The sequence below is a fragment of the Cibotium barometz genome, chromosome 32, assembly GCF_041138505.1.
Source record: "Cibotium barometz isolate CiBa-2024 chromosome 32, ASM4113850v1, whole genome shotgun sequence".
Taxonomy (NCBI): Eukaryota; Viridiplantae; Streptophyta; class Polypodiopsida; order Cyatheales; family Cibotiaceae; genus Cibotium; species Cibotium barometz.
This window is the reverse complement of record NC_141077.1, coordinates 36,004,542-36,030,368: the sequence shown is the minus strand read 5'-3', so window position 1 is coordinate 36,030,368 and position 25,827 is coordinate 36,004,542. Positions and strand designations below refer to the sequence as shown.

Below are 25,827 nucleotides of genomic sequence, written 5' to 3'. Positions count from 1 at the left end.
TCCCTGATCTGACTATGGGACTTATGGGTTCGGTCACATGAGCTCAGTTAGTTAAGGCTTTTGACTACGTTAGGAAAAAGTTATCCTGGTGGAATCGCCCATGCTTTCCGAGCAAAAGAAGTTTTTCCGGGTTCGGTTTTGGAAAAACCAATGGATTAGTCTCTTGTCCGGATATCCGTGGGCGAGGCCCCGAGTGTGGGACCCTGCCCCGCGCAAGAAGTGCTACTTCCGCTGCTAGCACCCCTGAAATTGTTGCGCAGTGGGGATAGGGATCTTACAGTCTCTAGGTTCTACTGGAGTAGAAATAGCCTTACAATTCTAAGATTTGAACCTTTGTGATAGACCCTATATGTACTTTTAGAAAACATGTAACCCAAAAATCATCTAATGACTCCATTTTGTACAAACATTGGGCCACTTCCATTAATTAATTGATTTTCTTTTTTTACTCATTGTAGGTCCCTATTGAGGACCTCAAAGTTATATGAAGTTATATGTTACGACAGAAGGATTTATTAAGAGGGTGACTTTCTTATTCAAGCAGCAAGGACTACATAAAAGTGCCTTACAAGCAAAAAGCACATATCAGAACCCAGAAACACACACATGCCATCAGAAACATAGCTTCATGTAAATTTCAAAACATAAAGTGGCTTTTCTTTAACATCAAGACTGTTCAGTAGAAAGTATATTAACACGCGAAAATACAACTCTTTTCACTGCAAAATTTGACTGACACTTGTTCCCAAAAACAGGCTATATTTACTGCCTTCTTCCCTGTAAGGTGATAGAAAAGGTCACTGAGCATAACCCACACTGCCTAGATAAGCCACCACACCTACTCGGGGGTCAAAAAGCCATAAGATGTATTATGAAGCTAGGTTTCTCTGCATTGCAAGTCAGTTTTGCTGTTCACTTACCATAGGGAAACAAAATTAGACTGTGCTGAACCTTGCCTGCCGTCATGACCCAGGAGGGAGGCCTCTCCACCCACAATCCAAGCTGATGGATCTTTGAGTTGCTTATGTTATCTTCTATCTTTGTGTAGTTTAACAACCTTTAAAATTTGACAGAGTGAATAGTTCCAACTCTCTTCAATTGGCTCTCATTTTTGAAAAAAAGTAGCAAGCAAGCCTTTCATGCTCTTACAAAATAGTCCCCAGTATCATCCGGAGGCAGAGCAATGCAGACCTACAACAGATGCAGCAAAGCATGAAAACTGGATGTTTAACACCAGTGAACAATGACTAAAATGCTACATATCAAGGAGTATATACTTACCTGCTCTTCAAATAAAGAATCAATGATGAGCATCAACTTCAACCTTGAATTCTCCCAGAAGCTGTTGAACACTTTTGGTGCCGCGGACTTGGTTATCATCTCGAGTGCGCACATTCACCTGCATGATTTCATGCTCAACTTCCTCAAAAACTAAAAACTATATGCAAACAGCAACAAAAAGAGTACAAGTGTTCTAATCAGCTTACAGTGCCATCGTTCATCTCTTTTTCACCAACAACGAGAATATAGTTGAACTGCGCTAATTGTGCTTCCCGTATCTGTGCAACAACATCAAAACAAGCTTAAAAATCATCTGTACTCATCAAATCTACATATAAAACGGGTACAAAACATACCTTTTTATCAAGCTTTCTGTCAGAACTGTCCACGTCAACATAAAAGCCTGCCTCATGTATCTGTTCACGAACCTGAAGAATTTTGCCTCTACATTAGGTGCAAGTTCCTAGATTACAAGTATTTAAAATCTACCAACTATCTTGAGCCCATACCTGTAGGGCATAACCAATGAACCTTGCAGATACAGGGCAGACTATCACTTGGCGAGGACTTAGCCAGAATGGCCACTTCCCCGCATAATGCTCCAGCAGCATAGCAAGCATCCGCTCCACAGATCCTAATATTGCTCTGTGAATCATCACAGGCCTCTCCCTTTTGGCCTCATCCTCCGCTGAATATGAGAGATCAAAACGTTGTGGAAGTTGGAAGTCCAACTGGATTCCCAGCACAGCACAGTGAGAAACTTGACAAAATGATAAATACACAAGAGATCACTGTACACATTAAAAGCCTCTAATTAATGTAAACCGGTAATCGTATGAATAAGATATGACCAAATTGCCGGCAGAATATATGTGTGTAGCTTTATGTGCTGAATAATTTACCAACTTTTGAAAAAAGTGTCTTTGTGGTATACTTGTGCTCATGTGCAGGAGTTATCACAGAGAGAGGAGAGTAGCCGACCACAAAATGCAAGCACACAGACAAGTGGACCTAAAACTACTGTATACTTCATATACAAGAAAGGTTACAACTAAATATTTCAACTACAACTATTTGGAGTCCATACACAGTCTAATGTAGATTTCTGCAGATCTGTTCAGTTCGCCTGCATTGAGAACCATTCCTTCACAATAGAACCCACGGGTACATGTATGAACCCCCTGAAATTGAGCTATTTTTCTAATTACCCCAATTGGCCTATTTATAGGGGTCGGCCAGCTCCAAATGACCTGTTTTTCCCTTTTTTGCCCCACACAAGTTCACACAGGCCTGCCCAATAAAACCAGATAGCCAGCCATATGCTGGGTGCCCACAACCTGCTGACCTGGCCCCAAAAATCGCTGCCAAAACCGTTGCCAAACTAGTCAGCAAGCACACAACACACTTTAGGGGTAAGTGTATCACATTCTCCCCCACTAAAACCACAGCTGTCCTTATCTGTCCCATATCAAGATGAGTGCAAAAGCCTAATACAATTGACTCCAAGGAACTGATTGGCCTAAGATCTTTACAGCTGCTGCATTCCTGCCACACCTTGTGACTACCACAACCCGCAAAGAAACTTCCCTATGAATCTCTTGATCAAGCATCCCCTCAACCAACACCTCCAGATGAAGGGCCGACTCCTAAAGAACATCCTCTTGTACCAGATCTGGTAAAACTGCCACCTGGTGAGAACACTCACGAACAAAACTTTAGCTGCCTGTGGAACTGTGCGCATGGACCACCAACTTCGGTTTCACAAAACCCCACATATGCCTACTGATAAACAAAACAAACAGAAGCTCATGACTCAATAGAACTATTGCATCATCCCCATATCCAGTAGTTTCTCTGGGCACTTGTATGCTTAGACCGAGCAACATCTCCTAAGGAGATGTTGGGCACCAATGCGTGGACTTTCTGAAGGACACCTCCCCGTGAAACATACTCCAACCGAAGAAAACGCTCCGGCCTCAAGCAGATAAATTACTGAAAAAGCTCTCTCCAATGAAACCTCCTCCCACCTGTGGTGAAGACACGTCACGTGCACACCTTAATCCCATGCTACATAGACATGCATCTTACTTGCAGCCACCTTCACAGGCTGGTTATGGGCTGATCAGAGCAGTTTTGGCAGCCAAAACCGTGCCTCAAAGTGCCCATGACATGCACTAATGGTTGGGACATATATTGGGCACAAGTTGCACTGTTGAATGACATTTTGGGATCTGAAAAGGGCTGACCGACCAGCATACAACCTGCGATCAAAATCCTTATACAAAGGGATGCCAAGGGTCATAATTACGGCAAGCCTAGACATGGATCATTCAACAAAGCAGATTTTCACCCTGTAAAGCTTTGGAGCAGCAACTAGAAGCAAGTATAGTCAGTGTTATGCATTATGGCATTAACGCACATTAGTCACGAATTCCACATCCACTATCAGATTTGAATTTTCTTTTTCCCACGAAAGAGATCATTCTATTAGTTTACCGAACAAAACAGCCATGCTGGCAAAGTACAAACTCAGCTCCACAGAGGGAAGCAATAATAATAAAAAAAACTGAGGAAAAAGGGGGGGGAACAAGCTCTTCCTCCCCGGCTGGCTGCTACTGGGAGGAGAAGGCTACCTCATACAAAGGAGGAAGGAGCGTGGGAGGGGGGGGAGACGACACAACCAACAAATGTGGTACGCCACAAGTGGGCTCACCACCACTGTCAGAGAGAAAAGGGTTGTGACGCCGAATCCGCAAGGCCTCACAGTGCTTCTGCAAGGCGATCAGAGCCACCTTGAAGCTTCCCCCAATGTCCACGGAGGATATGAATAGTTTCAAGCCAGATGCTCCGGATGGACTCCGCTAGCGGGGTGAGGGTGCCCTTGATGGCGTCCCTACAGCAAGCTCTCCAAATATGTCACACAACAATACTGCTGCAAATCTCCCATCTCTCACAGGGACCGGGAGTCCAATGATCAGAAGAGGGAGTTGGAACTGGAACAGGAACTGCAAAGATACAAAGATAAGAGACCTACAAGGTAAGGTCCCCACCATCCTCCTCATATGCCATGGCGGCCTCGACATGAGTGGCCCAAGCAACTATGCCCCAAGTAACTGGCGGGGGGGGAGGGGGGAGGGGAAGGGGGAGGGGGAGGGACAGGTTGGGGGTTCCATAGTGAAAATGCAGAGAATCCTCTGCCAAACCTATTGAGCCTTCGGGCAATCCCAAAAGCAATGTCGCTAGGACTGCTGAAGATGGCCACACCTGAAACAAACTGCTAGCTTGCCTCTCATGGCCAGCCAAAGGCCAACCCCCAGGCTCCAATGTGCCAACTGCCACAAAAAGAGATTGATCTTTCACAAACGAAAATTGTCCCACAACCTCTTCCAGAAATGTGAGAGAAATTGAGGGGGGAAACCCTAAGACTACCACTGGTCCCCTGTTGTGCTAGAGTGCCCTCGATCGCAGGCATCTGAATCCTGCGGCCCAACCATGCAGTGTAAGCAAAGAAAGGCGAGCCAGGAACCTCCTCTCTAGCAAAGGGATCGTGCCATTTCCACTCCCCCGGATCCCACTAAAGTCACATGAGAGGGCGATCCTCCCATAGCCATAAAAGCCAGAATCCCTCTCTGGCCACCTTGGCCGGTGGAGGGTCTATGTGCCATCTATGCTCATGGAAATCAATCACCCTCACCCTCTGCAAGGTGCTCTACACTGTCAAGTCTACCATGTGGTCCAATAGAGGAGGAGAGGAAGGCAAAGCTCTCATCAGTGCCATGGACAGTCAAGGGCATGTCATGTCTAGTAAACACTCCCAACCACTGCGTGGGGGGGGGGGGGGGGGGGGGGGGGGGGGTGTATGATCAAGGCAATGGAAGAGTTGATGTCAAAGCTAAGTCGGCCTCTGCCTCGTATCCCAGTGAGGCTCCTTTCTTGGGCATCTATGTCTAGCAAGAAGCCAATCTCTGAGTGACTGAGTTGGGCCCATACTCAAAGCACCCCACAATACGTGCGGACGGGCTCCCAACATATGACCACTAGGTAAATGGACCAGGGGGTTCCATATCAAGGGCTGACGGAGGCGCTCTTTTGATGAAACTGGAGTGGATTGTTGAAGGGCCGACCTGAGATGGTAGCCTGAGGTGGTCACAAGCTCCTAGGAGGCTGGCTGCAAATCTTCCCTCAAATGTAGGGCTAAATACACGAGCCCACATCTCCGTGAAAACCCATCTCGTACTCTGGGACCAAAGACCTCCCAAAACGGGAGTGGGGGATGGAGATCCTGGTTAGGAGAAAGTCCTTCCAGGGCTCGCCATCCGGAAGAAGTCCACGAACTATCAACTTGCCCAAAAGGGCACAGCTCTTAATAGAGAGGTCAATGATGCCCAAGCCTCACCTGTGTCGAAGTTGGATGATGTAACATGATGAGGGTTGATCATAGTAATCACATCCTTAATTAACTTAACTACTGCAGAGATGACTTTAGATGAATGCAAATGCAACTATATTAATGATGCAAATGATTACAATTGAGATGAGAATCGTGTACAGATCCATGATGTTGATGCTAATGTCGACTTCATGCTGAATGATGACTTCAACCATTAAATGAACTTGATTGATTTCTGAAAAATGATGCCGATCACTTATACATGTGTGGAGGAAGCTGGTCGGCCAGCACAAATGCTGTCGGATTGGATAAGTACTATTTGCAATAATATCCCTTAAATGTTGCGCTTTGTCCTGATGCTTCCCAAACAAATGATGACCATGACGATGACGATGACGATGACGATGATGATGATGATGATGATGATGCCAACTTGTCACTGTGCAACCCGGAGGGTGTGCACATGACATTCTCTTTTGCTAAACGTGTTGCTAGGGTGGAGACCTTACAACACTTTGATTCCGGCAACTAATTCCAACTCCACTAACGCCATTGACCCCATACTTCTTCTTCTGCAGTGATTGAGGCTTATGCAGGAGCAATACTTGAACCAAGAGTCCTGAACTGTGGGAACTTGTCTAGCGATGTGGCCTAAAACTGCTTGGAAAACTCAACACACCACTGACTGGCCTAAAACTGCTTGGAAAACTCAACACACACTGACTGGCCTGTTGAAACCCTTCACACACCATCTCTGGAAAGCATGAAACTTTGTACCTCCTGAGGCAAATGTTGAATCCCCTTCCTGCTGCCATACATAAGACCCACTTATCTGTAGGGACATGCGCTAACTGATGGTGATGTTGAAGGGAACTTCCTGCTGCCAAGTGATGCACAAAACTCCACTTTCCCCTTTGATGATGGATGTCAACCAAGGATGGTCTTATCTACCTTGCAAATGCAAAGGATTAATGCATGAATGAATGAGATGTGGGTCTAAAATGACCTACATGCTCATGCAACCCTATATGCTATGCAAATGCAAATGAGGGTTACTAATGCAAATATAGGCTAAAGCATGTAATGATGACCTGTAAAATCTTTAACACTGGATTTATCTGAGCAGAAGCAACTACTGAATGAATGGAATACATCTAGCGAAAGTAAAAGCTAAGGTGAAAGTAGCATGGGTGAAGACGGGAGCTGACCCGATGTGCAATCAAGGTTGGGTGGGAGTGGCTTACTAGACTGACCAAGTGTTCTAGATAGTTTGAGGTAAGGAGACACAATAACCGGGGTAGGGAGACACAATAATCTCATGTTCTGAAGATACCATATGCTCTGGACTGCACTGAGGCTGGTTACCCTAGATGCTCTAATACCAATGTTCCATGATGAGGGTTTATTGTAGTAATCACAATCTTAAATAACTTAATTACTGTAGAGATGAATTTAAATGAATGCAAATGCAACTATATTAATGATGCAAATGATTACGACTAAGATGAGATCTGTGAACAGATCTATGATGTTGTTGTTGATGCTGATGTTGACTTCATGCTGAATGACGACTTCAACAATTGAATGAACTTGATTAATTTCTGGAAACTGATGCCTATCACTTGTACATGTGGAGGAAGCTGGTCGGCCAGCACAAGTGTTGTCGGCCAGGTTTGGACGAGTAATATTTGCATTAATATCCCTTAAATGCTGCGCTTTGTCCTGATGCTGCCCAAACAAATGATGACCATTGACTATGACTTGGCCGACTGCTGCTAGGATTCCTGATGTGGCTGCCACTGCCCAAGGGCCTGTATGGCTGCCGACTGGTCCCCTACACCCTTCAATGATCATGGTAATGCCGTTGATGATGATGATGTCAACATGTCACCATGCAACCTGAACGGTGTGCACGTGATAGATGATCACTCTCCAGGCCACCCAACAAGAGGTGATGTACCACATAGTGGCCAGAAGAACCTCGCTCGCCACCACGACCTGGCCAACTAAGGAAAGCCTGGCTGAACTACAGTAAAGAAACTTCTTCCAAATGCTCAGAAGAAGAGGGGCTAACTGCTACTCCAGGAAATATCGATACCAACATGGCATCCAAGATAACAAATTGGAGTGCCCCTCAGGATCCATTGAAAAGCCTCAGTTGGCCTCCAAGTCAAGGTGGGCAATAAGCCAACCCAGAACCAACACGACTTGTACCAGCTGATCTATGCACTGGATGCACAGCAGAAGATCTCTATCACATCAGCAAATCTCTCTCGAGATTCCCCTCATGTTCAGATATGTATGATGCTCTGTTATCGGCAAACTCTCAATCAAGCAGCTGCTCCTGCAAGTGGATGAGAAGACACAACCCCTGTAGCCCTGCCTCCTATGCGGAGAGAAAATTGCTCATGGCCTCGACAACAAACAAGAGGAGAAAAGGTGCCAATGGGCAACCCTACCAGACTGAGCGAGAAAGCAAAAATCGCTCACCTCTGGTCCCCTAAATAAGAACCTAGTTGTGAAAAGCCAAATAGAGCCCAAAAACACCTCGAACCCACTCCTCTCGAAATCCCATATGGCACATCGTCCCCTCTAGAAAGCCCCAGTCCACCCTATCATAGGCTTTCTCAAAATCAAGGAGAACTATCAAATCATATTGCCGCAACCTAGCCGAAGTGGAAAGTGAAGATGTCCACAAAATGCTCCCATCCAGAACAAAACCTATCTGCATGCCATGAATCAAATCAGTCAAGAAAGGCTACAGTCACCGACTGATGGAGATTTTGTATGCAGTCTCAGGGAGGGTGATGGGCTCGACTGCTGAATCTCCAATCTGTCACCACTCTCCTTGGGAATCAAATGAATCAATCCCTCTCAACATGGAGCCCACGGTCATAATATCATTAAAGGCAACTTTGACGTCACCTTCCATGAGATCCCAATCACGAAGAAATAAGGTAACAGGAAGGAAAGTCCAGAGAGCGGGGTAGGCCACCTCTCTCGTATGCTACCAAACCCGCTCACACGCATCCATCACCTCAAAGGATAGCGGGGCACCCATGAGAAGGGAACGGAAGAAATCCATAGCAATGGCTTGCACCGCGCGGCAGGCCGCGGGGGGGGGGGGGGGGGGGGGATCATCAGCAACTATGCATCCATCCTAGCCTCGCAATTTGCAGATACCATCCCTCCCTCTATGTGGGCCTGTAATCTCAAAGAAATCTCTGAAGACCCCCGTCACCAGCAATGGGTCCAAAAGGAAGCCCTAACATGGTATTTGTACTCCACCCCCCGCTCCTCAATGGAGCTAAGCTCTGCATTCTATGCCTCAATCCACAGCTGTCCAAGTACTCTCCTAAAGCCATTGCCGAGAGGGTAACACTCCCAACGGATGGTCCGCACCTGCTCTCTAAAGCCAATATGCGTTGTGCGGCCTCCTGTAGCGGACTGATCTCTCCAAGGCTTGCGTCCAAAGCCCCTAAGGCTGAACCAGTGTGGAAATCCAGACCCTCCCAAATCTCCTCAATCCTAAAAATCTTGGAATCTTGAATGGGGCAGTCTGGGATCCGGGTGCTCAAATGTCTTGTCTTGTCTCCAAGGAGAGAATGACAAGTGCATGCTTGATGAAAGTAGTGCCCGCCAGAATAGCAACCATGCCACCTCGTCCACAAGCCCACTCATCCACATAAAACCAGTCTAATCTCGAAAGGTTGGGGCCTGTACTCCCCTTGTCGGATCTCGAGAAGCACATACTCCCAAGGCTATGTCCGAACTCTGGTAAATGCCAAGGGTCATGTCCCCTCACAACCAAAATCAACTCCTCCCACACCGAGTACTCCGTGCTTGAAACTTTGATCGTGCCACCTCCGAGTCTGTCCTCCACCATCTATAACATGGTGAAATCACCACCCATGCACTAAAAATTGGTCTACAAGAGGGATTGAGGTACCGTGCTAGCTCTTCCTACTAAGGTATTCAGCGCATAGAGGTTTAGGAAGCCCACTCTACTTCTCCAATCCTCATGATCACCCACTGAGGTCTCCCAGTGACAATGGTGCCTAAGTCGATCAGTGCAGGTATGAACTGCTCAATGAGGTGGATTGCATCTCCACATCAGATGTTGTGCTTGTAAACCAGGCTTCTCTGCATGGATCTTGCATATAGCAATAGTTTGCATGCAAAAATAGATGGTCTTAGTGGGTAGCTCATCAAAGGTGTGTTTCTCTTCATTGCAGACATGGATTCCAAAGTGAAATCTGCTTGGAAATTGTATTTTAGGCAAGAAATGCATGTGATTAGCACTGATCTCTATGACTTAGCGTCAACCATCATCAATTATGCTTTTGCATAGTTACCATGTTACAACACATCCACTGACATGTCCACTTGTGGTGCTACCTGAATTGAAGAAACCACCTCTACTGAATAAAGTGAAGACTCTCCAGCCAGCTTGGTGATGGCTTTGAACCCTTCTCAAATGCATGTTGTTGTGCTGCCTGCATGGGGCGACACCACGTCACTAGAGTTGTGCTTACGAGTTGTAGCCTCTACAAATCCTGGGTTTGCACAATGCTTGTCCAGCTCTTGCCAAGCGTCCCCAAAAGCATGTGGTTGCCAAAGAAGCTGCCTCCGCATTAACACAAGCTTACATGTGCTCCATATGTTACCCCATCATGCGAGAAAACGGAGCCATAATTGCTTCTATGGTCACCACAAACAGTTAGGAACCAATCATCAATAAAGAACACCTAAAATGGGCTCTTCCCAAACCCCACCTTATGCATTGTTGATTCTAAGAGACGCCGTGCTTGCCCAATAAATCTCAATTGCCCACCTACATTTGGGTGCCTTTAATCTCAATTCCCCCGGTATCCAAATGAGCGCAAAAACTCCAATTTCCTCAAAGGAATTGACTGGCCCAAGATCTAGGAACTTACTTTCCAGCTGCTCCTGAAGCTACCATTCCCGCCATGCCTCATGAGCACCACAACCCGTGAAGAAACTTTTTGATGTGTTTCTTGATCAAGCACCCCTTGAACCAACACCTTCCAATGAAGTGCTAACTCCTGAAGAGCATCCTCTTGTAGAAGATCAAGAAAAACCGCCTCCTAGTGAGAATACTCGCAAACAATACTCCATTTTCATGTGCACCTATCACGGGAGTGAGATTTTTCAGATATTTTATCATCCAATTTTTCTAAAAGAAAGCTTGTAGAGCAAGCAAGGGCTAAAATAGCCTTGTAATCTATTTTTGTGAGTAATAAAAAAACTATAAATACTCAAGTAGGGATGCTTTTGGCACACGCTCAGGAGGGCAATTAGGACCCAATCTAGTGTTTCTCTCTCGCGTCTGTATTTTCTGTTCTGCATGCTTCCCGAAAAAGGTGTGTGTTTTGGACACTCGGACGGCCGAGTGTGGGACCAACGATCCTTTGTGTGAAGGTGAGGAACGGCAGCACGAGCCCAAGTAGCCCAGCACAGACAACAATGTGTCACAGTGCCGGCGAACAAGATGGCCCACAACAATGAACACCGGCCAAGCCGGTAGGCCATGAACAGGCAGCAGAGCAGCGAGCACCGCACTATCACCGAACATCGGCCGACCAGCAACGACGTCGGCACAGCATGGCAAAGGCAGCACACACCCGGCAACAAGCGCCGGCACACCCCGGCAACGGACCCAAACGGCCGACAGTGCGACGAAGGCGTCATCACAAGCCATGCACGATGTCCCTAGAAGAGAGAGATACAATTGGATCAACGTTTTTTCCCTATTTTCTCTTCTTGCTAGGCCTTAAAAACGGTATATGTGATAAACAGTGAGTTGCGTGGCAGCGCGAGCAGAGCCATGGAAGAAGAAGCGAAGAGAGAAGAAGAAGAAGAGGAAGAAAAAGAAGAAGAAAAAGAAGAGGAGAGAGAAGAAGAAGGAGAGAGAGAGAGAGAGAGAGAGAGAGAGAGAGAGAGAGAGAGAGAGAGAGAGAAGAAGAAGAAGAAGAGAGAGAGAGATAGAGAAGAAGAGAGAGGAGGTGGAGAAGAAGAAGAAGGAGAAAGAAGGGAGAGAAGAAGAAAAGAAAGAAGAAGGAGAAGAAGAAAGAAGAAGAAAAACAAGAAGAGAAAGAAAGAAATATTTTTGTTAAAAAAAAGCGATTATTATTATACTCTCATGACCAAAATCGTTTGGACTTTGGACTTGATAATTTTAGACATGCCATTATTTTGTAGGGACTTGTGTGACTTGGATAAATTTTTCGGTTATGCACCTCACTCGAGCCGACGTTATTCTAGGCCGTAAGGTTATTTCACTTAACTAGTTTATAGACTTGAGTTTGTGCATGAGGGTAGGCATGTTGTTATGCGTGGTGTAAGCATGATATGCAGGTTATTCCGATGATTTCTATCATGGAGCCGCATTGAACTTCCAACAATTATCAGCTCAACTTACATGCAATAAGTTGTCATCTTTACCGAATGATTACTTTTTCAATTATCTACGAATTGTTTTAAATTCTATATTTTTCTTAACTTTTTTGTAGTGAACAATAAGGTAAGACCTTACTTTTGCATTCTATTTTAAATCATCAAGTGTTATTTAATATTTGTTATTTAAGTTTATTTTTGTAGCAACTTTTAAAAAGTTTCAAATGCACATGTTATCTATTTTTCATCACCTAGTTTTACATTAAGCTAACAAATATAATATAGATTTCTACATGTTTTTCTAGTAACTTTTAAAAAGTTTCAAATGCACATGTTATCTATTTTTCATCACCTAGTTTTACATTAAGCTAACAAATAATATATAAATTTCTACATGTTTTTCTAGTCTTAATTTATTTTGCTAGAACCTTGGAAAAAATAAAATTCATATTCCAAATTTGCAATTCATGATGGATTTGAACTAACTTATTAACATCTTGATCTTAGTGTTGCAATTTATTTTGTAGAAACAAAGTGAATTTCGTAATTAATTTATTAATTATTGGGTGACCCAACAAGTGAAAAGAATATCTTGGGTGTTCAAGATAAGTTGATTGTGAGTGAATCCGATCAACGGTAACACGTGTGAGACGTACCCAAGATAAGTTGATTGTGAGTGAATCCAATCAACGGTAATGTGTGAGACGTTTGGTGTGAGTTTGATTGTGAGTGAATCCGATCAACCGCACATATGCCAACCAAAGAACGAAGCAGACAGAAACATGCAACTTCTCATAATTGTTGCATCATCCCAGTATCTACCAATACCTTTGGGCACCTATAAGCTCAAACCAAAATCTCCCTGCCAGCTAGGCGCCAACACATGGTCTTCCCTATGGACACACCTCTCTGTGGAACATACTCTAGAAAATACACCCTGCCATTCACCAAAGAAAACACTCCGGCCTATATCTAATCAACTACTAACAAAGCTCTCTCTGATGAAACCTCCTCTTTTAGCACGGCTGCCTGTGGTGATACACATCCATTGACATGTCCTTCAATGGAGCCATCTATGCTGAAGAAACCACCTCTACTAAAGAAAGTAAAGACTCTCCAGCCAACTCCTGTGATGGCTTTGAAGAATCCCCTTGAAGTGCCTGTCATTGTGCATGGGACTAAACATCCCCACTATGGGTTGTGCTTCCCCACTCTAGCCTGTACAAATCTTGGGTTTGCACAATCCTCACCCAGTTGTTGCCAAGCATTCAAAAATCCATTCATGGCCGCCAAAGCAGCCGCCTGCGCATCCAGGCAAGCCTGCATACACTCCGTAGACCATCATCGCCTCTATGTCCATGACGACAAACAGCCGGGAACCAATGATCGGTAAAGAAAGCCCAAAAAAAGTGCTCTTCCCAAACCCAACCTTGTGCACTTCTCGTTCTACGGGAGGCTACCCTAAACACGTAGTCAACACACAAAGGTGCAAGAAAAGAAAATTTTGAGGCTTCCTAGGCTCTGATACCAACTATGATATTCTTGTGCTTGTGTGCAAGAGTATCAATGAGAGTACAGCAGTGGAAAACAAAACGCAAGCACACAAACAAGTAAACCCAAAACAAATGTATATTGCACGTACAAGAAAGGTTACAACTGAATGTTTCCGAGTACAAAATGAAACTCAAATATATCTCCTTGATTTCATATATATACATACCTAGATGAATCCAGGAACATACCCAAATTCACCTTTTAGGAACGTGCATGTTATATACTCATGGTAGTCAACCCACAAGACTATATAGCTATCAACTCCATTATGCATAGTATGGACCAGATACTACGACATCCCCACTAACGTCATCAGTGTCCAATAGTGGGTGTAGAACTTTGTATCAAGATATGCTCTCTCACACGCACTCTACACACACACACACACACATAAGAGCATATATTCACACAAAGCCCTTCGTACTGAGTTTCTGTCAAACCTCCGGAGATGCAGGGCAGACTCAGCCATAATGAAGCCTAGCACTAAGGGAAGTAGCAAATAGAAAGAATTAGTACAGCAAATAAGTAGTTGATAGGGCAAATGTACCGCTAAAGATAGAAAGAATAAGCATAATATCAACTGGCCGCAACTCGGACGAAAACTTCACAATGTGAAATCTGCATGTCCGCTAATAGGGTTTAATTATATACCTAGATGAATCCAGGAACATGCCCAAATTCACCTTTTAGGAACGTGCATGTTATATACTCATGGTAGTCAAGCCACAACACTATATAACTATCAACTCCATTATGCATAGTATGGACTAGATACTTCGACATCCCCGCTAACGTCATCTCTGCCCAATAGTGGGTATAGAACTCTGTATCAAGATATAGTCTCACCCATGCACTCCACACACACACACACACACACACACACACACACATAAGAGCATATATTCACACGAAGGCCTTCGTACTGAGTTTCTGTCAAACCTCCGGAGATGCAAGGCAGACTCAACCATAATGAAGCCTAGCACTAAGGGAAGTAGCAAATAGAAAAAATTAGTACAGCAAATAAGTAGTTGATAGGACAAATGCACCACTAAAGATAGAAAGAATAAGCACAATATCAGCTGGCTGCAACTCAGACGAAAACTTCACAATGTGAAATATGCATGTCCGCTAATACAACTGAATTATATACCTGGATGAATCCAAGAACATGCCCAACTTCACCTTTTAGGAACGTGCATGTTATATACTCATGGTAGTCAACCCACAAGACTATATAACTATCAACTCCATTATGCATAGTATGGACTAGATACTACGACATCCCCACTAACGTCATCAGTGCCCAATAGTGGGTATAGAACTCTCTATCAAGATATGCTCTCTCTCTCACACACACACACACACACGAGAGCATATATTCACACAAAGGCCTTCGTACTGAGTTTCTGTCAAACCTCCAGAGATGTAGGGTAGACTCGGCCATAATGAAGCCTAGCACTAAGGGAAGTAGCAAATAGAAAAAATTAGTACAGCAAATAAGTAGTTGATAGGGCAAATGGACCGCTAAAGATAGAAAGAATAAGCACAATATCAACTGGCCGCAACTCGGACAAAAACTTCACAATGTGAAATCTGCATGTCCGCTAATACGGCTGAATTATATACCTAGATGAATCCAGGAACATGCCCAAATTCACCTTTTAGGAACATGCATGTTATATACTCATGGTAGTCAAGCCACAAGACTATATAACTATCAACTCCATTATGCATAGTATGGACTAGATATTTCGACATCCCCACTAACGTCATCAGTGCCCAATAGTGGGTGTAGAACACTGTATCAAGATATGCTCTCACACACGCACTCCACACACACACACACACACACACATTAGAGCATATATTCACACAAAGGCCTTCATACTGAGTTTCTGTCAAACCTCCGGAGATGCAGGCAGACTCAGCCATAATGAAGCCTAGCACTAAGGGAAGTAGCAAATAAAAAAAATTAGTACAGCAAATAAGTAGTTGATAGGGCAAATGCACCGCAAAAGATAGAAAGAATAAGCACAATATCAATTGGCCGCAACTCGGACGAAAACTTCACAATGTGAAATCTACATGTCCGCTAATACGGCTGAATTATACACCTAGATAAATCCAGGAACATGCCCAAATTCACCTTTTAGGAACGTGCATGTTATATACTCATGGTAGTCAACCCACAAGACTCTATGCTGTCAGGAGTCAATACTCAGCCCAACATTGATTGATGCATATCTGTTCAATTTGCGCGCATGTGAGAGCCACCCTTTTGCAGTAGAACCCCCCAGTACAAGATATCAACTCCTGGAAAATGAGGTATTTTTCCAATTACCCCAATTCACCTCTTTGTAGAGGGCTGAGGAGCTGGTCAGGCTGCATGGCCTCCACACGACCTGTTTTTTCCCTTTTTGCCACACACAGGTTTACAGGGGGCTGCCCAATTAAGTCCAATGGCCAGCCCACACCTGGCACCCATAACCTGCTGACCTGACTGCCCAAGCTGCTGGCAAACTGGTCGGCCAGCACACAGCACTGTAGGGGTAGGTGTACCAGTATGTAATAAAAAGCTAGCACAAGCCACGGTTCCATGTACAGCATGGGTGCAGTTAAAACGAAGGAGATGCACACAGTAGCTTGAGCATTGGCCCAGTAATTACACACAAAACACATAACCTTGGGTTAAACAGCTGTTTATAGGCAGCCCTTAGTAGATAAGGTGTTTATAACTTTATAACTGTTATGTGGTTGTAGGATTGAAGAGAAAAAAGAACTTTGGGAAGAGAGGGGGGGGGGGGGGGGGGGGGGGGGGGTTAGTTATGTTTGTTGTGGTATCAATGACCAGAGCTCATTTCCAAGCTTTACGAATTACCTGTAGAGTGCCACATTGGAACTTCCTTTTCAGGGCGTCAAAGACCTGGATATCAATTTTAGGACCATAAAAGGCTCCATCACCTTCATTGATCTGCAGACATATTCATCAGATGAAACATTTAGGTCATGAAAAAATTAAAATTGCAACTCATCATCAATTAACCAAATCAGTTACCTGCCATGGTTTACCAAATGCATTCAATCCATCTTCGAGAGCTTTCTCAGCTCTTTGCCATGTTTCAAGCTCCCCCAGAAATTTTTCAGGTCTCTACAACCCATTTCATCAAAACAAAAGAAGGGAAGGGGGGGTGCACCAATAATGACTGAGAAGCATCATAATGAACAAAAGGCAGAAAAGAAAAGCTACTTGACTTAGACTCTGAAAAGCAATGCTGGCTTTTACTGTCACACTACTCTCATTGGACACACATGAAGAAAATTTGGGCAATTAAGTACTTCTGGGCCTGTGGAAAGTTGAGCCGATTACCGTGGAAAGCATGAGTTCAAAAGTAAAGCCAAAAATATCGTACACTCGTTGTAGCATGTCTAAAACACCTCTCACTTCATCTGAAATCTGCATTACCAAAAAGAATGGTCAGAAAGACACTGATTAAAATAAGAAATTGTGCTTTCGACACAGCATATTGGAGAATTGAATATGGGTGTATATCAGAAGAAAGCAGTTAGAACACCCTGTGCTCAACCACCTCTAGCATGCTAAAAGGTTAAGAATCATAATACACATCTTAAAACAAATTTTCTAGATAAAGAACACTCCGCACCAAATGCACTAATAAAAATGCAAAAAAAGAAAAGTTCCAAACCTGAGACTCCATGCAGAAGATATGTGCATCATCCTACAAGCATAAAGGAAATATCAAGGTGTTAAGAACCATCCTCTTGATCTTGGTAAAGTACATAATAGTACGGCAAGTATACAGAGACATAAATCACAAAATATCAAGGTGTTAAGAACCATGCCCTTGATCTTGGTAAAGTAGATGATAGTATGGCAAGTATACAGAGCAATAAATCACAAAATATCAAGGTGTTAAGAACCATGCCCTTGATCTTGGTAAAGTAGATGGTAGTATGGCAAGTATACAGAGACATAAATCACAAAATAATCCAAATTTTGACCTGTTGGAACCGCCGCACCCTTGTAAGACCTGTCAAAGCTCCACTAAGCTCATTACGATGTAGTACTCCAAAGTCTGCAAACCGAAGCGGTAATTCTGCCAGAAACAGAGCTTTGTACTCAGAAGGCAGGCAGAATGAGGAAAGTGGAAATAATACTTTTGTGCCTCAATGGAGCTATGCGATGTGTTACAAGATGCGCGTGCGAGAGAGAGAGAGAGAGAGAGAGAGAGAGAGAGAGAGAGCGTATGCTAAATACCCAATGGGCCCATGAGACCAAAGTGATACAATAATGTCCATGGCATATCTCATCATGGAACAGAAAATAAAATAGAACAAAACAAAACTCTCTCACTGGAGTGATACAAAAATGTCCATGGAAATCTCAAGGAGCATGAAACATGAGAGAAGCATCAGCTCCCACGTCCCAATAGATGGTATACCACTCTCCAATATATCAAGCATGGGGCTAGTGAGTATGGCCGAGAGGTCTCCCTCAGCTACGTCACATGGAAGGTTAGCTCGATGGCGGTGGAGCATGTCCTAGATCTGGAGCTGATGAGTGGATCATAGCTGTTCATCTCGGGACCCGTGAGTGCCAGGCACGCTCAAGTGTGCATGCCTGGTCCAAGGTAACACCTCTTGCAAGAGGTGGGTCCACAGGATCCATTGTAGTGTCCTCCTAGGTCCGGAAGAAGCTTTGGTGATGGTTGGCTAGCGAGGGAGGGAGAGCCTCAGCTCTCTTAAGAACGTGTCCCTATGTCTACGGAGCTTGAGCAAGAAGAGCCCTAGTCAGTACTGGTTTAGGAAGTCAATGATCTTGGAAAGTGCGACAAACCCCTCATGGAATAGATAATGAAACCTCCAACGGATCTGATATGTAATGCTCCTCTATCTCAACCTCTTTGTGGCAAAGACCTCAAGGGTCTATGTCATGTGCACAGTGTGTATCTACCGTGTGCTACACGCACACAAGACTAGCTTCGAGGTTGGGGAAGCTTGGAGCTAGGCAGGCTGATTGACAAGCTGAGTTAGGGATAGACTAACGGGCGGGCACCCAAGTATGGACGGGCGGGCGTCCAAGTGTGGACGCCCGATGACCGGCCAAGAGCCTATAAAAGGGTGGCCAAGGTTAGTCATTAGTCATATAGAGTCTCGCGTGACTTTGTGAGAGCTCTATGGTCACGAGCCTGGATCTAGTGCAGACGTGCACCTGCTTCATGCAGGCGAGGCCGGCAGCAGTCTCGAGGCCCGCAAGGGTAGCTTCGTGGCGGTATGGGACGTCACGAGGTAGAGATTGGTCGGTATGTCCATCTAGTTAGCTCAGCTCGTGTGGGCTTGCCCACGGCTGTCGAGGTTGGGAGGTGAGGCAAACCTGCACCCCCTTCACGTTTGTTTCTTTTGTTTGCAAGTTTCGAGTCTTGTACCAAGAGCGTTCCACGAGGAGATCCTATGGGGATCTGACAATGGTATCAGAGCAAGCCTCGTGAACAAGCAAGGTGGTAGGTGGAGAAGATGAGGTCAAAAGAAAGGTATGAGTTCGAGAAGCTTGCTGTTTTTTCTGTGCATACTGCTGTTTTTTCAATTTTAGCATGTTGCTTTTTCATTGTAGGAACCCGTAAAGAAGATTGTGGTCTAGTAAGGGTTGGTTTGCTTAGCAAGAAGAAGGGCTGTATGTTTGCAACTGTTTGAACAGTTTGAGAGAGAGAAGTAACAGCATGTCGGCTGTGTTTTTCATAAAAGAGAGAGAGAGAGAGAGAGAGAGAGAGAGAAGTGACGCCAGGGTGTTGTAGCGCAGCCCTGAAGCTTTTCTGTGCAGCCAGGGCAAGTGGTACACAGGCAGTCGCTGGCGGGCTGGTACTCGCAGCCAAGTAGGTGCATAAAGCCTAGGTGGCCCGTTGTACTCGCAATAGGCACAGGCGTGCAAGTTTATGCGCTAGCGGCCGGTTATATTCGCATCAGGCACAGGCGCACAGAGTTGTACGTTGGCAAGGGCCGTATGGAGGCGGCCAGTTCGTGCGCAAGCAACAGCGCTGACGAGTGGGCGGCGTGCTACAGGAAATCGCAAAAAAGCATTCGACGGGTGGCACAGCTTTTGATAATTTTAGCTTTTGTTTTTTTTTAATTAAAAAAAAACTCCATGCCTTGCTTTCTGTGTCTTGAACCTGCACCCAAGGTTTTTTTATAAACCCACACCTTAAGGGGAGGGGTTTTTTTTTCACTTTGGTAAAAAGGATTTTTAAAAACCCAAGTATTTCTTTATAAGTGTTTTTTCTTTTTTCTTTTTTCTTTTTTCTTTTTTTTAAGAAACCAGAATATGTATGTATGTATGTATGTATTTATTTATTTTTATTTTTTTTTGAAAAAAAAAACATAAAAGCAAAAGCTAAAGTTAGCTTTTGGGGAAGCCTATATATTCCCCTTAAGCGGGCTTCTTGCCACACATCTCTCAAGTTCTCAAGCTCTCAAGTTCTCTAGCACTCTTATTTGTGCAAGATCAACCTTTTCTCTCACCTTGCCCTCTTCAAGATGTCGACCCAAGAATCCGAGTTGGAGCCCTTTATCAAACGTGAAGACCTGCCGGCTACGGAAGACACCGATGCCGATCTTTTCGACGATTATGTGTCAAAATCAGATTTCCAAGAATTTAAAGTTGCTCTCGAAGCTTCTTCCTCGGAACGTCAAGCACAAATCGCCGCACAGATGCAAGCTTTATAGAAACTCCATCTCTTTGTTGACCACTGCCCTATCTACTCTTTCGGGTATGGATACCTTGGCATCTGCTTTAGGCCCCAATATTACTCCGGAACAGTTCGGGGGCGAGCAAAAGCAGCGTACCAAGGAGATAGTGGACACTTGGCTACATAAGTGACAAGTCCATTTTCAGTCCCATCCATATGACGATGGGAAAAAGATCCAATTAGCAGCAGGTTTCCTCTCAGGCAAAGCTTTGCTTTGGTGGAAGGAACTCAACCCTAAACCAACGACTTGGGCACAGTTCGAAGACGTCTTCTTCAAGAAAGAATTCCTCAAGAAAGAGGATGACTATGATGTTGCCCGGTTTACTACTTTGACCATGACCTCGCAGAACCTCACTTAAAAGATCTACCTCCAGAAATTTAGGGACTTACAGATGAAAGCTACGAAGATGGATCCCACAACTCTTTTGGGGTTCTTCATAGCCGGTTTACCTGACTCATACCGTTTACAGGTTAAAAACAACAAATGCAAAACTTTGGACGAGGCCATTCATTCCGCTCGTATCTATGATGATACAATGGTCTCTTCCAAGTCTAAACCCGTTACCAAGCAGGGAAACAAGCACAAAAGGAAGTTCTCCGCACCAATGGCTAGCACGACTGAAGGAAAGTCTTCGGACCGACCTTCGAAGAATTCAACTTCGACACCAACCAAGAAGAAACGTCTCCTTAAGACTTTGAAGCTCAAGAAGGAGGAACGTTGCTTCATCTGCGAAGAAAAAGGACATATGCGTAGCGATTGCCCGAAGCAAAAGGGTGCAAAGACCAACACAGGACCCAATCCAAAGGCAACTAACCAATTGTCTTTGACAGGTACGACAGTTCTTGTACTTTCTCACCCTAGTACATGTTCTGATTGTCTGTGCAACTCTAAAGTTTTTGGCTTGCATGATCTTCTCTGAGTTTATGGAGAAGTGAATGGCCATAGAATCCACATTCTTCTAGACCCTGGCAGCTCACACAACTATGTTAATTACAAACTTGTGCAGAAATTGAGTCTTGACACAACACCCAGCCATCATACCTATAAGGTACGCCTACCTGCGGGTCGGCAAGTATAGGATCGAAAGGTGGAGATGCTACCGATCCGGATTCATGACTACAAAGATACTCTGGAATGCTATATTAGGCACCTAGAACATGTAGACTTGTTATTAGGGATTGAGTGGTTTAAGACTCTTCTAGTCCAGATAGATTGGTCTAGTCATATTTTTTCTTTTGAACATAGGAACACCCAATACAGTATCTTAGGTGATTGTATACATCCCTCTCAGGGACCTCTTGTAAATACAATTGATTTTGGTAATATAATGGATTCTTCTTTGTATACTGCTTTTCATTGTGTATTGATTCCACTTTCTTCATTTCTCATACCTTCTATGGATGTCAATGAATTAAGTGTATTTGAAAGCAGAGAATTACAGAAGATACTTGATTCGTTTCAAGATGTATTTCCTAAGAACTCCCATCGGGCTTACCACCTGAAAGAGCAGTAGATCATCGTATTGACATGATCCTTGGTGCTCACCCTGTTAGTATTCCACCTTACAGGATGAGCCAAGCTGAGGAAGATGAGTTGGCTAAACAACTCGAAGTATATTTGAGGATGGCCCAAATCCGTCCAAGTAAATCACCTTGGGGTGCACCTGTGTTGCTTAGGAGAAAGAAGGACAACACCTGGAGAATGTGTATAGATTACAAGAGATTGAACAAGCTGACAATTAAGAACCGTTATCCTCTTCCTAGATCAGATGACCTGATTGACCGGTTAGCAGGAGCGAAATATTTCACGAAGATAGATTTACGTATTGGCTATCACCAGATACGTATTCATGAAAGGCATGTTGAAAGAACCGCCTTTCGGACTAAGTATGGCCATTATGAGTTTCTCGTATTACCTTTTGGGTTAACCAATGCTCCAACCACTTTTCAGCAGATGATGAACGATATTTTTCGTGAACATTTGGGAAAATTTGTGGTTGTGTTCCCGGATGATATTTTGATATATAGTCGTACTCTTAAGGATCATATTAGACACCTCACGATTGTCTTAACTATTTTAAGACAGAATCGACTATATGCTAAATTAAGTAAATGTGAGTTTTTCATGACAGACATCATTTACTTGGGACACAAGATCACTAGAGATGGATTGAGCATTGACTATGACCGAGTTCAGAAGGTTCTAGCCTGGCCTATACCGGGAACAGTGAAACAACTTCGTTCTTTTCTCCGTTTTGTTGTTTTTCTTCGGAAATCTGTGCGGGAGTACTCTCAGCTCACACTACCGATGATCGACTTGTTGAAAGGTAATGGACGTAAGTCAAATCAGCCTCTCACTTGCAATAATGATCTGGATATGGCCTTCAGACTTTTGAAAGATAAAGTCAAGGAAGCACCTATCTTAGCATTACCCGATCCTAGTCGGCCTTATGTTCTTGAAACTGATGCCAGTGACCATGCCATCAGGACTGCTCTATTTCAAGATGGTAGACCTGTTGCTTTTGAAAGTAAAAAGCTAGACGACACTCAATCTTGTTGGCCAACCCTTGAGAAGGAGCTTTATGCTATCATCAAGGTTTGGAGACATTATTTATATGGCTCCAAGTTTGTGGTATTGACTGATCATAAGTCAATCAAGTATGTGTGTGATGCGGATGATTTGAGAGGAAGGAAAGCTCGACGGGCTGAATTAATGCAAGATTTTGATTTTGAGATTCATTATAGAAAAGCGTCCATGAATAGTGTTGCAAATGCGCTTAGTAGAATTAGAGAGGTGAATACTTTGTCGTTCACCGAGATTTATACTTACTTATTTTAGTCATTGAGAGAGCTTTGCAGGACTGATAGTTATTTTGGTCCATTTTGGTAGAAGATCCAAGACCGGAGCTCATTGATTGACCAAGACTCAAAGACTGAGCAACCTACCATTCAGGCTGCAGGAGACCAGTGGATGATTCGGAATGGTTTACTATTCCGTAATGACAAAATTTGTGTACCACAAATCCCGGATATTAGGTCCAAGATTCTTAAGGAGTATCACGACGCCCCTTCTGCTCGATACCATGGGATACACAGGACACTATCGTTAGTGAAACACACTTTTTATTGGCCAAAGATGAAAGGGTATGTAGAAGATTATGTTCTCAAGTGTCAAGTTTGTCAAGCAAATAAAGCCGAACGCTTTAGACAGGCTGGGTTGTTCCATCCTTTACAAATCCCAAGTAATAAATGAAAAAGTATTTCCATAGATTTTATCACCGGATTGCCAAGAACATATCAAGGCCACGATTCTATTTGGGTTGTGGTAGATCGCTTGACAAAAATGGCTAGCTTTTTACCGACCCGGAAGACCATTACAGCTACGCAATTAGCAAGACAGTTTATCGAGCACTTGTTTAGACTATACAGGTTACCGCAAGACATAGTCAATGATAGGGACTCTAAGTTTACAAGTGATTTTTGGAAACTTGTTTTTGAGAAGTTGGAAACAACTTTGAATTTGAGTTCCTCAGATCATCCTCAATCTGATGGCCAGACTGAAAGAGTGAATTAGATTTTGGAGGATATGCTTCGAGCATATGTATCCAAAAGGCAGAGTTCATGGGAGGATTATCTTCCTATGTTAGAATTTGCATATAATAGTACTAAGCATACGAGTACAGGTTTTAGTCCTTTCATGCTTATGTATGGTTTTCATCCTAGATCACTTGTTACAGTGGGATTCTCAAGACTTCAGCATGATGCAGCACGTAATTTTTTGCAAGATATGCAAGAAATGTTACAAGTTGAGAAGGAATCTATTAGAAGTGCTCAAGCTCAAGACCGGGACAGATTTTATTCTAATAGACATCGTTCACCCAGAGAGTTCTCTGAAGGAACAATGGTGTATTTGCGAGTTCCAAAAGATTTCGAGACTCTACGGACAGGTCGATCTCCGAAATTATCCCCTAGATACTGTGGACCATTTCGTATTACACGACGGATTAGTTTAGTTGTATATGAATTGGATTTGACTTCTCATGTGAAAGTTCATCATGTATTTCATGCCAATAGACTTAAGGAAGTATTGGGTGGAACAGACCACTTAGTTACTCCTCAAGAAATCATAGATGTCGAGGACATGACATTTGTTCCACACGAACTTGAAAAGATTCTTGGATTTCGTTAAAGAAGATTACGTAATACGCTTATCACAGAATACAAGATCAAGTGGAAGGATTGTGTTGAGGAGGACGCTACATGGGAGACATTGACTACTCTTCAGAGAGATTACCCTGGCTTTTTAGTGAGCTCACGAGTGAGCTCTTAGAGGAAGGGAAGTATATCCTGTGCACAGTGTGTATCTACCGTGTGCTACACGCACACAAGACTAGCTTCGAGGTTGGGGAAGCTTGGAGCTAGGCAGGCTAATTGACGAGCCGAGTTAGGGATAGACTAACTGGCAGGCACCAAAGTATGGACGGGCCGGCGTCCAAGTGCAGACACCCGATGACCGGCCAAGAGCCTATAAAAGGGTGGCCAAGGTTAGTCATTAGTCATATAGAGCCTCGCGTGACTTTGTGAGAGCTCTATGGTCAAGAGCCTGGATCTAGTGCAGACGTGCACCTACTTCATGCAGCCGAGGCCGGCAACAATCTCGAGGCCCACGAGGGTAGCTTCGTGGCAGTATGGGACGTCACGAGGTAGAGATTGGTCGGTACGTCCATCTAGTTAGCTCAGCTCGTGGCTCGGTGGAGACATCCAAGACTTGTGGGCTTGCCCACGGCTGTCGAGGTTGGGAGGTGAGTCAAGCCTGCACCCCCTTCACGTTTGTTTCGTTTGTTTGCAGGTTTCGAGTCTTGTACCAGGAGCGTTCCACGAGGAGATTCTATGGAGATCTGACAGTCTCTGAGACCAAAAGTGATACAATAGTACCATGGATATACTCAGCCATGAAAAACTGAAAGAAAAGGTAAAACAAAAACATCTACCACTAGCGTATGTTCATGTAATCAGCATGATCCTGTGTAGAGTGAGATATGTTGTGATCAGCTAATGATAATACCCACCTCAGCTAGAACTGATTTGATGGCCGAGGGAATGTCAAGCCTCTATGATGATGGTGCTCTCAATCGAGGGTGTTTGGCTTGTGCACGATAGATCGGGCGGCTCGCTCATTGAGAGAACTCCTCAATGAGAAGTGACTAAGAGAATGGAGAGACTGGTGAAGGGCATCAAAGTCCGTTGCTTGAGCTTGTAAAGGAACGAGCTCCTTGTTCTATTGTGCCACTTGGTCACGCAACTCAAGCACCTCCTTTGTACTGTGGGAAGATGATGTGCAGAGATGGGTGAGCTTCGATTCTGCCTCATGAAGGCATTGCTCAAGAGTCTGGAGCAATGTTGCATAGAAACGCGTTTCGTACAGGT

The 25,827-nt window shown here is 44.1% G+C and overlaps 1 protein-coding gene across 1 annotated transcript in view; it reads right to left on the bottom strand.

The window, feature by feature from the left end:
• Positions 1–606: 606 nt before the first annotated feature.
• LOC147620140 (threonine--tRNA ligase, mitochondrial 1-like) overlaps positions 607–25,827 on the bottom strand; it is a 99,029-nt gene continuing 73,808 nt past the window's right edge. The window contains exons 13-22 of the mRNA XM_086772332.1: positions 17,663–17,757; positions 17,347–17,379; positions 17,010–17,096; positions 16,698–16,790; positions 16,521–16,613; positions 1,791–2,012; positions 1,638–1,709; positions 1,488–1,559; positions 1,282–1,399; positions 607–1,191 (exon numbers count right to left, since the gene is read on the bottom strand). Coding sequence (XP_086628458.1) covers positions 1,301–1,399; positions 1,488–1,559; positions 1,638–1,709; positions 1,791–2,012; positions 16,521–16,613; positions 16,698–16,790; positions 17,010–17,096; positions 17,347–17,379; positions 17,663–17,757 — 866 coding nt within the window. The 3' untranslated portion in view covers positions 607–1,191; positions 1,282–1,300. The remainder of the gene's footprint in view (positions 1,192–1,281; positions 1,400–1,487; positions 1,560–1,637; positions 1,710–1,790; positions 2,013–16,520; positions 16,614–16,697; positions 16,791–17,009; positions 17,097–17,346; positions 17,380–17,662; positions 17,758–25,827) is intronic.